The sequence below is a fragment of the Sus scrofa genome, chromosome 8, assembly GCF_000003025.6.
Source record: "Sus scrofa isolate TJ Tabasco breed Duroc chromosome 8, Sscrofa11.1, whole genome shotgun sequence".
Classification (NCBI taxonomy): Eukaryota; Metazoa; Chordata; class Mammalia; order Artiodactyla; family Suidae; genus Sus; species Sus scrofa.
Window position 1 is genome coordinate 125,702,119 of NC_010450.4, and position 11,825 is coordinate 125,713,943.

General features: G+C 38.9%; 1 protein-coding gene across 1 annotated transcript; it reads right to left on the reverse strand.

The window, feature by feature from the left end:
* On the reverse strand, positions 1,705 to 2,347 carry LOC100515676 (40S ribosomal protein S14). Its single transcript, XM_013989397.2, is given in 4 exon segments — positions 1,705 to 1,922; positions 1,924 to 2,086; positions 2,089 to 2,222; positions 2,224 to 2,347. Coding segments are annotated over 4 exon segments (447 nt in total). The 5' UTR covers positions 2,310 to 2,347; the 3' UTR covers positions 1,705 to 1,858.

Below are 11,825 nucleotides of genomic sequence, written 5' to 3' on the forward strand. Positions count from 1 at the left end.
TGGAAGGAAGCACAACATGTACTTTCTTGCTGCCTTAATTTAGACTCTATTGACTTTAGAGAACCTCACCCTATCCTCACAAACCTGGCAAACATAAAAGACAAAAGAGCCTGGGCCGCCTTTTTTTTCCTTCTCCAAGTATATTCAAGTTTGGAGAAGTGGTTTAGACTTGTCAGTCAGGAAGAAAGTTGGTCGTAGCCCTCCTGTTCAGGGCAGTGTGACACAAAAAATTTCACACACATGTGGGGATACAAGTAAGATGGCTCCTCTGAAGGATGTCACTATTTTTCACCATGTATGCTAGAGAAGGAACAATAAAAAACAAACAAACAAACAAAAAAAAAAACCTGATTCCTCCTGGAGTAATTCTTTAAAAGCCAAATGGTTCTATTTAAAAGCTTGTCATTTGTAAATGCAGGTAAACATCCCTGACATGGACTAATTGCCAGGCATAATAATTTAGAGAAATACTGAGAAGGAAAGTAGGGCTCTAACTTTCAAGGACTTAGTAATGTGTAATGATGCTAATAAAATCCTTCTAAAGAAAGAACCTTCCAGAAAATTGTTTTGGTGTTCTGAGGCATAATTGGCAGCACACATCTTAATTTTAAGTTCTGTGTTAAAGTCATTAAAGTAGTTTGTGGTAATTAAGTAGCTTTTAAATATCCTCAGATGTGGTAATTTTACTGCTCTGCTAATTTTCTAAGCAAACCCATTCTTTGTAGATTGTGTGAAGGAAATTTTTTAGCTCAGATTAAGAGAATGGATAAAAATGAGAAATTAGAAGAGTTGTCAATTAACAAGATATAAGACCCCATGCAAAAGAGAGGTTTCACTGAAAACAGGATGTTGAACTTGGCAAGTGAGGAGTTAGAGGTGACTTGAGGGGAAAGGGCAGCAAGCCTGCGGTGGAAGGAATGGAGAGGCCCCAGGGAGGTGAGGAAGCGAGAAGTTTTGAGATGGAGGAGACTGAAAATGGAGCCCAGTGATTTTGCCATTGCTTTCTCTGGGGAGATGAAACTACATGGCCACCTTAAAGCTGATGAAAATTGTAGATTTGGAATAGTCATTCACTGCGGCGAACACAGAAGAACGCTGACTGGAAAAATTTAAGGATGGCCATTTTACATTGAAAACCATAAAACCACAGAAGTAAAAAAAAAAAAAAAAAAAAAAAAAAGGAAAAGAAAAAGAAAAAATAAAGAATGATAGGACATAAAAAAAAAAAAAATCATGTTAACACATCTGGGACCTGTATCTATTAAGGCAAATGTCTGACTCAAATTTTGCTTTGCTCAGTTCCATTTGATCAGTCTTCACATGATGTGTGGCTTCCTTCCATCTCAGCATTCTAGGTGAGGTGACCTCCACCTTAGCCACACTGCAGCATTAGACCCTGGTCTTGCCTTTTAAGATCTGGTTTGTGGGAGTTCCCATTGTGGCGCAGCAGAAACGAATCTGACTAGGAACCATGAGGTTGTGGGTTCGATCCCTGGCCTTGCTCAGTGGGTTAAGGATCCAGTGTTGCCATGAGCTGTGGTGTAGATTGCAGGTCGCAGATGTGGCTCGGATCTGTCGTTGCTGTGGCTGTGGTGTAGGCCAGTGGCTACAGCTCCAATTAGACCCCTATCCTGGGAACCTTCATATTCTGTGGGTGTGGCCCTAAAAAGACAAAAAAAAAAAAAACCCAAAAAACTTGTTTGTTACATGCCCATAAAATTTAGCGGCCACAGCATGCCTGCCTTCCTTCCATCCGTCCTTCTTCCTTTGTCTGTCTTTCTGTCTTCTTTTCTCTCTCTCTTTTTTTTCTTTAACATGAAGTCAGTTCATTAACAGAAAATAATTTGAGGAGTCCTATTCACAGATGGCAACCATGGCGACCCCCCTTCCTGCAGGTGCTGTCAGAGGGGATGGGGTGACATCCTCAGTAGCCCAGTCTTCATTCCTGAGTGAGTGAGGGCTCTGAGGGATCACTGGGCCCCTAGTCCAGGGGTCTTGGTCCTGTGTCCTCCTGTCGCCCTGAGTTTGATGTGGAGGGCAGTGAGGTCCTGCTCCTTGTGCCTCTGAGCTACATCCTGGGTGGCCACATGGCAGCATATGGAGATGACTCATCTCCATCAGCCTTCACCTTCATCCCACCAGCCACACAACAGATGGTTTCCTTGCCAGAGAGGTCAGTGACATGGACAAAAGTGTCACTGGAGGATGAAAATATGTGACACACCAAATGCATTTTCCACTTCAGCCACCTGAGGACCAAGGCTGATGACCTGTTCTTCCCTCTTTTCTTTCTTCTTGTGAGGTGCCATTTCTGTGAGTCTCCTCCAGCCTCCGCCACTGGAAAGCCCGCAGCACCTTTTTCAGTAAGGCTGTTTATTATTCAAAATCTAACCTTTAAATTAGTTTGTAATATTAATTTTTCACTTGCAGATAATCACAGGATTTTGGGGAGAAAGGATGGGAATAAAAAATGGAAAATACAGATACAGCATTAACCAGGCAACATGTTTTGTGTCAAACTAGAAAATTATTCATCTTAACCCAATCTGGGTCAGAGAGCCAAGATTATTTGTTTTCTTTCCACAATTTAACTGCCTATTAATTAATTAATTAATTTTCTATTTATTTTTCTTTTTTTAGGGGCATACCTGTGGCTTATGGAAATTTCCAGGCTGGGGTTCTAGACAGAGCTGCAGCTGCCAGCCTATGCCACAGCTGCAGCAACACCAAATCTGAGCCACATCTTTGACCTACGCTGCAGCTCACAGTAACGCCAGATCCTTAACCCTCTGAGCAAGGCCAGGGATTGAAAATGCATCCTCATGGATACTAGTCGAGTTCTTAACCCACTGAGCCACAAGGGGAATGCCTAACTGCCCATTTTAAATAAGGCTCTGTCGATTCAAGGTCCACCAGCTTGTCATTCAGATATGTCTTGGGTTTAAATTACTTTAAGGGGTCAGTGAAGAAAGATTATGTTAGGTGATAACAGTATAAATAAGATTAAAGAATGAGTATTAAGCTACTTGTGAAAATAAAATATTTTAACACCTGCGCAAGAAGTTAATAAGTCTTTATAGCATACAAACTAATGCTAATGTAAAATACTCCAAAAGTCCTGCCGTACAGAAGTCCTGTATTCAATTGGAGATAATAACAATGCATCTTGTCAGTTTCATCTACTCCAACATTAAATATATATTAAATATATTAGATTCAATAGTGCAGAGATTCTCGACATGACCACTTCTCGGTATCACCTGGATAGCTTTTAAAAAGCTATTCTGCAGAGATTCTAATTTAATTGATTGGAATAAGGCACTCACGGTCCTTAGATTAAAAATCTCCCCAGACAATTTTATGGATAACTAAGTATGAGAACAACCATGATAGCACATTGTGAAAGCAGATATCTTGGTCACAAGCAGCATTTTAGAAAATAAAATACAATGTACATATATATGTAGTGAGGGAACTCAATCTGAAAGTTTTGTGATGGTTATATTTGTGTCGGATATGTGTTTACCAGTTGCTATGCAAAGTATATTTTTAACTCTAGATTATGCTAATCCAGTCGTAGGGAAGTGGGCCTCTTACTCACAAACTGAATTAATGAGGTTTATGTGAAATTATTTTTCTATTCATTAGTACCTTCCTAGGAAATCGAAATGGCTCTGAGAAGGCAGTTGTGTTTAGAAGCTAAGAAAACAGATTCTGGAGCGAAACTATCTGAATTTGAATCCCTGATCTGACAGTAACGGGCCTTAGTGACGGTGGGCAAATTACTCAATTTCTCTGTACCTTAGTTTCTTCAGTTGTGAAATAGAGAAAATAGTACGTGCTACCTGATAGGATTGTTATTAGAATTAAATGAGTTAATGTTTATGTTGCATTACAGTGGCACACCATGGTAATATGTAAATTTAAATATATTTTTATTAAATAAGATAAAAAGAAACAGCAAAACTTTATTCTAGATTGCAATATATTTCACTGTCAAAAGAACATAGCCAGGAGTTCTGTTGTGGCTCCATGCTAACGAACCCGACTAGGATCCATGAGGATGTGGGTTTGATCCCTGGCCTCACTCAGTGGGTTAACAACCCAGCGTTGCCATGAGCTGTGGTGTAGCTGGCAGACATGGCTTGGATCTGGTGTTGCTGTGCCTGTGGCATAGATCGGTGGGCTACAGCTCCAGTTTGACCCCCTAGCCTGGGAACTTGCATATGCTGTGGGTGCAGCCCTGAAAAGACAAAAACAAAACAAAACCCACCATAGCCAAAGCATGGGATTTAAAACCAATAATTCACTGGAGAAAGAGGTAACTAAAATCAAATCTAATTTCATATTAAACTGACTGCGAGAAAAAATATCCTAGAAATGTTGAGTGAATATGTTCTTAGTTGGTGCCTGTTTGCAAAAATCTTTAAATTTGCTTTATCTGTTATTTTAGTGCATGAATGCTTTACTATTTAATAATGAAATGATTTCTGTCTTTATTTCAATCAAAATGGGATGTGATACGCTGCCTTGTGAAAGTTGCGTGGACATCTTGTAATCTTGTACTGCACTGGGTTCCCCAGCTGAACGAGCTTCCCTGGAAGGGGTTTCATTTAGAGCTTTTCAGGTTCAAGTTAAACTCAGAAGCAGGAGGAGTGAGTAAAATTTCAGTTGCTGTAGTCACTTGGTAGATGTCAGTTTCGGATTTGGGAAATTATAGGCTCCGTGATAAATATTTCAGGCTGCTGAGTACAATGAAAAGTAATTAAAGCAGCTATGACAACAGGTGCTGTATGGGGGAAGTGGTGCCTTTTATCATGAGGTTGTGGGTGCATGTGCTAAATGTGCTCATCATTTTCTCTTTTCTTCTAGTCACTGAATACCCTGGGGAGATTCTTCTATTGCCAGCATTTATAGGATATAATGAAACCACATTAAATATGTATCTGATTGCTACCAACTGTGTAGAAAGCGTATGCTAACTATGGTTATGTACGAACAGCGAGTTAGACTCAGACCAGTGAAGTTCAACTTCACTGGGACTTCTTTGTGTTGACCCACGGGACTTCACTGTTTCATTGACCTTTAATTCAAGCATCAGATATCTCTTCAGTTGTTTGTTTGTTACGAAAACTTTAAGAGGGCTGTAATAAGATATTTACTTCTTTTAGACCTGTGCGTTTCCATATAGGGAACTCCTTACCATATGGCATATGAACAGTGGAAAATGATTTTAATCTTATCAGCTTTAAGTACATATTTCTTTGGAATACTGAACACCATTATTTCACAACTTTTCTCATTTAACTCCATCCAACTCATAGACTTGTCCTTAAAAACAAAACGGAAAGGAGTTTTATACAGTGGTTCAATTTCGTTGATAAGGAATTATGTACATATTAAAATATCCAAAACGAGGCAATGGATAAGAGAGAGTTTTGTAAAATAAAATGCATAACAAATGACTTCTGATTATGCTTTTAAAAAACTTTCTTTTCTGAAAGGTTAACTAAGAAAATATTTCTAATCTTTGACTTTATACTTGAATAGAAGATGATTGTAATCGAATGGTAATCAAACTGCTTCTTTAAATGTAGAAGTAACTTATATGTATATATTATCCATTTTTTATTATGACTTTCCTTTGCACAAGGGTACACGGATTCAGGAGTCATTTCTATGTATATATAGATCAGTACTTGTTCATCGATGATAACTCTGTGGTATAGAGTTGGGTTTACTGACCTCAGAAGGAAAAAAGCATTTAAATCTGATAATGCATAGTAATACTCAATTTTCAACTACAAGAAGGATTTCTAGACAGCATTATTATTGACATTTGGGGCAGATGCCCACTTGTGGTGAGGGCTGTCCAATGCATTGTAGGAGGTTTAGCAGCATCCCTGGCCTCTACCCACTAGATGCCAGTTGCGCCTCTCCCCCCGCCCAAACAATGACACTAACAATGTCTCCACACATTGTCAAATGTCCCTGGGGGGCAAAAGCACTCCCAATGGAGAACCACTAGCCTAGAGCCACAATCCATTTGGGACTGATGCTCTACTTCATTCCTGCTAGCCTTTCTCTCTTCCTCGTCCACACTGTGAAGAACCTGGAATCCCGTCCCTGACCACTGAGCATGATGTCCCTAACTGGTCCGATCACCACTGCCTCTGACTTAGATTCTGAGTAAGCTTCTCCCAAACGTTTCTTCCCTGGGCTCCACCTGCCCACAGGGAGAAGAATGTAACACCTCCTAAAACATCCCACCTGGTGTCCTTTGCCACATCTGTGTCTATCCTGGTCTGTTTCTGAACTGCGTTTCTTCCCCAGTCCTTCAGCCAAGTGGCTACCTCTCCAAAGTCTAGTCTAAGGCCTAAATACCTGCTTTCTGTTGCTCCCATTATAGTTTTTGTCCATATCCCAAGATATGAGCCTTTGTAACACCAATAATGACACAAAAACATGTTTAACAAGCAGGCTATAGCAGCCTCCTAGACAATTTCCAAAGCATCTCTACTTTCCTTTAAAAAGTCCTGTTAAAGCTTTGGCATCCATCTGTTAGTTTAAACCCCCTTCCAAAGTTTATTTTCTGTATTATCCCTTGGGGAAATATATCACATAAAGTAGTACCTCACTTAATATTTAATATGCATTAAAGCACCCTTTTTTTTCAAATTCTAGAGTTTGAGTTTTAGCATTAAGGACTTTATAAGTAAGATGATGTCCTCTGTCATACTCAAACCTGAACCTCCACAGTCTTTAATGACTGCCTCCACAGGTTTTATATTCCCATACTTGTGTTTTTCTTTATCTATAGTTGATCAGAAGCACTTTTCTTAATTATTTCAGTTGTTATGAGCTTAATACTTTCTTATCCTATGCTTGTTTTAGGCTTGGCAAACAAAATTGCATGCAATTTTCCAATTTTGTTCCAAACACAGATCCACCAGGGTTTTACTTTGTTTCATTTTATAAGAGTATTATTTTCTGTTATGAACAATCTTTCTGTTGATTCTGATTTTGAATGCCAGGCTATATCAGACAATTGCATTAAAAAACAAAACCAGGAGTTCCCATCATGGCTCAGCAGAAATGAATCTAACTAGTATCCACAAGGACGCAGGTTCCATCCCTGACCTTGCTCAGTGAGTTAAGGATCCAGTGTTGCCATGAGCTGTAATGTAGGTTGCAGACATGGCTTGGATCTGGCATTACTGCGACTGTGCTGTAGGCTGGCAGCTGCAGCTCCAATTCAATCTGTAGCCTGGGAACCTCCATATGCCGTGGGTGCGGCCCTAAAAAGACCCCCCCCCCAAAAAAAAAGTGGCCAGGGATTGAAACCTTATCCTCATGGATACTAGTCGGATTCGTTACCACTGAGCCACAATGGGAACTCCTCTAGCAGCCACTTTAAAGTAAAAGAAACAGATGAAAATAATTTTAATAGCATATTTTATTTATCCTACATTGTAATGCCCAAATATTATTATTTTAATATGTAATCAATATAAAATTATTAACTTGATATTCTTTTTTAAAAATTAAGTCTTTAACATGATGGAGGATAATGTGAGAAAAAGAATATATACATATATGTATGACTGAGTCACTTTGCTGTACAGTTGAACTTGACAGGGCACTGTAAATCAACTATAATGGAAAAAATAAAAATCATTATTTAAAAATTAAATATTTAAAACCCAGTATGAATTTTACACTTTTAGCACATCTCAAATGGGGCTGTGTTTGTTTCAAGTGCTTAATAGTCACTTGTGGCTTAAGGGTACTGAATTAGCACAGCTCAAGAAACCTCATAGTTGTATTTAGGTAACCTGTATTTTAAAGAAGATCCTGTATCGTGCCATTTTTATCTCATTTTTAAGATTCTTCTAGCCTCGAGTAATTTCATGTTAGAATGATGCAGCTTTGCCTTAGTCATGTTGTGAGGAATTCAGGGATTGATGGGGACAGGAACCCCCCCACCTCTACTAGTGGCCATCATAATAGGCACAGGCAAAGTTAGTTAGGAATTCCCAAGGGGAAGATGAAACCAAGGGCCGAAAGTCGAGATTTCAGAGCTAGCTGCTCCTGCTCCACTGCAAATCCTAGAATTCTCTTTTCGGAGGAGATTAGTGATTGCCTTACATTTCTCACGGCAATTTGGAACTGGGCACAAGTGATTTTCAGTATAAACCTTTCCTTTCTTTCCTAACATCTTTTTTGTGGTGAGTTTACTTCCTGAAGAGTATAGACCCCAGCTTCCTCTTTTTTTCTGTGAAGATTAATCCAGTGAGTGTTCTGGGAGGGGACAATTAGTCTTTCCCCACCAATGATCTCCATCAGCACCCCTTACCAAACTGATGCTGGAAATGCAACAGCATAGGTAGCAGCAGACTCCCAACCCTACTGCTGTGCAGTTGTCCCTTTTCTACTTAGAGTTTCTAGCATCAGTGCAGTTTAAACTAATCTTAGAAGCAAAATTAAGAGGTTATTAACAGTTAGCTGGACAAGAACACCAGCCTCTCACAGCAACCAAGACTTATGAGACAGAACTGGTTCACAAAATGGGCAACAGAATGTGTTAACCAAAACACAAAGAAACTAGATATTTACAATGAAGAGCTTAGGCGAGGAATGCTTTGACCTGTAAGCTGTTTCAGGATAGCTGTGCTGTAATCACAGGGTTTTGTGGAAATAAGTAAAGGATAATTGTAAGTTTTGTGATTAAATCTTGTATTTGCTGAAATTCCATTACAAATTTAGATTCTACCAATTGAGTTAAGACAGTTTGCAGGAATCTAACACATGTGGAAATGTGCACAGCAGAATATCCTGAGCGTTCATTCTCACCCCCAGATGAAATCTTTAAAAAATTTTTTCCCTTTTCTTTATTCCTCCTTCTTTACCTATATTTATAACTCAAAGGAAGATGTAAGTTTAAAGGAGATAAGCAGAGTATAGGGACTAGGTTTATGTTTCAAGGCCCCTTAGGTAATTGAGGCTGACATTATGACTTGGAGACCAATGGAAAGGCCCAGCAAAGACAGCTGAGAGGACATAACGAGATAAAACAAGTATGATGCAATGACTAGGCACACATTTGATTTTGTGCTTCATACCAAGCAGGCTGACAACTAGAATATGGAGTCCCATCTAATTTTGAACAGATCTTAGAAAAGAGTTCGCTATAAAGTAACTTATTCTCCTTATTCTGTATGCAACTTCATCTTCTAAGAGCAAAGCAGATGCTAATCTGGGAAGCAGTTCAGCTTGATTTCTAAGCACGGAGTGTTCTGTTCTGAGAAATTTCCCTAATTTGTCACAAATAGTATCACTGAGACTAGGTCCTGAGCAAAGCAACAGCAGCAACCGAAAGGACACTGCGAAACGCAAGCAGAGAGCAGAGACATTTGTCCTTTTCAGATGGAACAGTGCTGTTCTTCCTGCTGCCTCCCTCCCCTGATGAAAATGCTGGAAAGCCCAAGGAAATAGAAATAGTTTTTAATAATTTTAATCTAGTCCAGTTCTGATTATTGGATTTTTTAAAATAATTGTTTGGGAAATTTAAGCATAACTGGCTTGCAACTAGAAAACTTAAAAGCAAGCAAACAAACAAACAAAAGGTAAACTCTGAATGCTGGATGCTTCCCTCTCTTTACTGCCTTGATTTCTTCCAATAAGGAAGACCAGGAGTTCCCGTCGTGACGCAGTGGTTAACAAATCCAAATAGGAACCATGAGGTTGCGGGTTCGATCCCTGGCCTCTCTCAGTGGGTTAACAATCCAGCATTGCCCTGAGCTGTGGTGTAGGTTGCAGACGCGGCTCATATTCTGCATCGCTGTGGCTGTGGCCAGCAGCTACAGCTCTGATTAGACCCCTAGCCTGGGAACCTCCATATGCTGTGGGAGCGGCCCAAGAAATGGCAAAAAGACAAAAAATAAATAAATAAACAAATAAATAAATAAGACCAGAATGGGAGATTTTTATTGACATTCCTCATGATAATATTTCTAGGAAAATCACAAGTCAGCCGACCCCTGTTTTTTGTGTTTTTTTTTTTTTTTTTTTTTTTACTATCCTTAAAACTTATTTAAAAATTGTATATAAAATATCAGACCACTTTCTAATTCCTTCCACAACGGCTTTTTGCCTAAATTATTAGACAAATCATGGAGAAAATATTTTGCATCTACTTAAGAAGGAACTTGATTTTACCTGGATAATTCATCCTTTGCCCTGGGCTGACAGCGAGAGGGCCAAGCTCTCCATATGCTGAACAACATTCCACAATGGCATAAGCACACAGACACGTCTGTGGCTGTTACTACTTGTTTCTGTCAGAGACGGACATTTTCACTTCTCAAAACTTTCTTGCATGTTTTTTCTTTCCTTTTCTGTATAGATTCTGCTGATCAATGGCAATATACCAACAAAAGTTTAGTAAGACTTAACTAGTACTTAAAAAGGCATGACATCGTTTTCCATTTCCTGTGCATGGTCATTTCTTTAAAAAAACAAAAACAAAACCAAAAAACAGTTCCTTAACATGGTCCTGCATCTGAGGTCCTATGAGAGGCTTATTTTAATCAGTCAACCTGGGTTCAGCATTATCCAATCACATCATTAAATAACCTCTGCTTGTAAATAGTATAAATTTGTAAATGATATAGCATGCGAATTGCCAGATGCCCCAAACTCTAGTATAGTCCAAAACCTGTCCATTAATCTGCTTCCTAGACCAGTGTTCTTATTATTAAATCCTTTGTTTCACTTACTAAATAGGTAGGAACATTGTCTACATGAGGCTACTCTTTAAAGGGAAACACAACCTTTATGCAGATACATAAATTAGCAAAACTTGATGAAATCCTAACGATTTGTCTTTGATGTGGCCTGTGTAATGGTAAGTGTTGTGGGGTGTGGAACCTATACTTACGTGCCAAACTCATCATCTTCTCCACCCCACAGTGTAAGGAAAAGATAATTTTGTAAATAGAGGTTAACAGCTGAAAAATCTCCAAGCCCAGCTCTCTACTGAATATTTGGCCTTATTGAAATCAAAGAATCAGAGGACTGGGAAATGATTGGTCCACCTTCAAACCAATCACCTTTCATGTTTTTTGAGGAGGTAAGAAGTTGTCCTGCTTGTAAAGTCTTTCAAAGTAAAACTTCCCGGTGGGAAAGTATTTCCTATACCCTACCTGAGTTTAAAGCCTCTATAAAAATAGGCAAAAAGAATTGCAGAGACATAAAGACCTATGGGGAAAAAAAATCCCTACAAAGAAAACCAAGAGTAATGTTTCTTTGATGGCAAAATTATAACCCAGAATTTCTACAAGCTGAGTAATGAAGAGTTCACAAATTTTCAGATTAGCATATGATTGAATATAATCTGTAACAGTGACATCTGGTGGCTTTTATTATAATGCTGTGGCATCTTTTGTACGAAGCCATGCCATAATTAAATAGAATTATAACATGGCTTTGTGCTTTGTACGTGACAAAATAAACACATGCATATTAGCTTTCTACCAAAGTATTCCTTATAAACTTGGTGCAGCAAAACGTCAAATATTTTTGCAAGTTGAAGGGTGTGAAAGTTTCAGATAGGAGTATACAAATTTATATTTTAAACTTAATGCTTTTTAGTCACACTACCATAAACTTGCTGGCTTTAAATTTATGTGTATTTAACTTTCATTCCTTTCTCTCACGTTGATGGGAGTGTGGGCTCCGATGGGCATACCCTTTCAGAGAGGCTCCCAACACCAGTCTGTCACTCACGGTAGCTAAAACCCCAGGCCGCCTGGAATCAAGTTAAT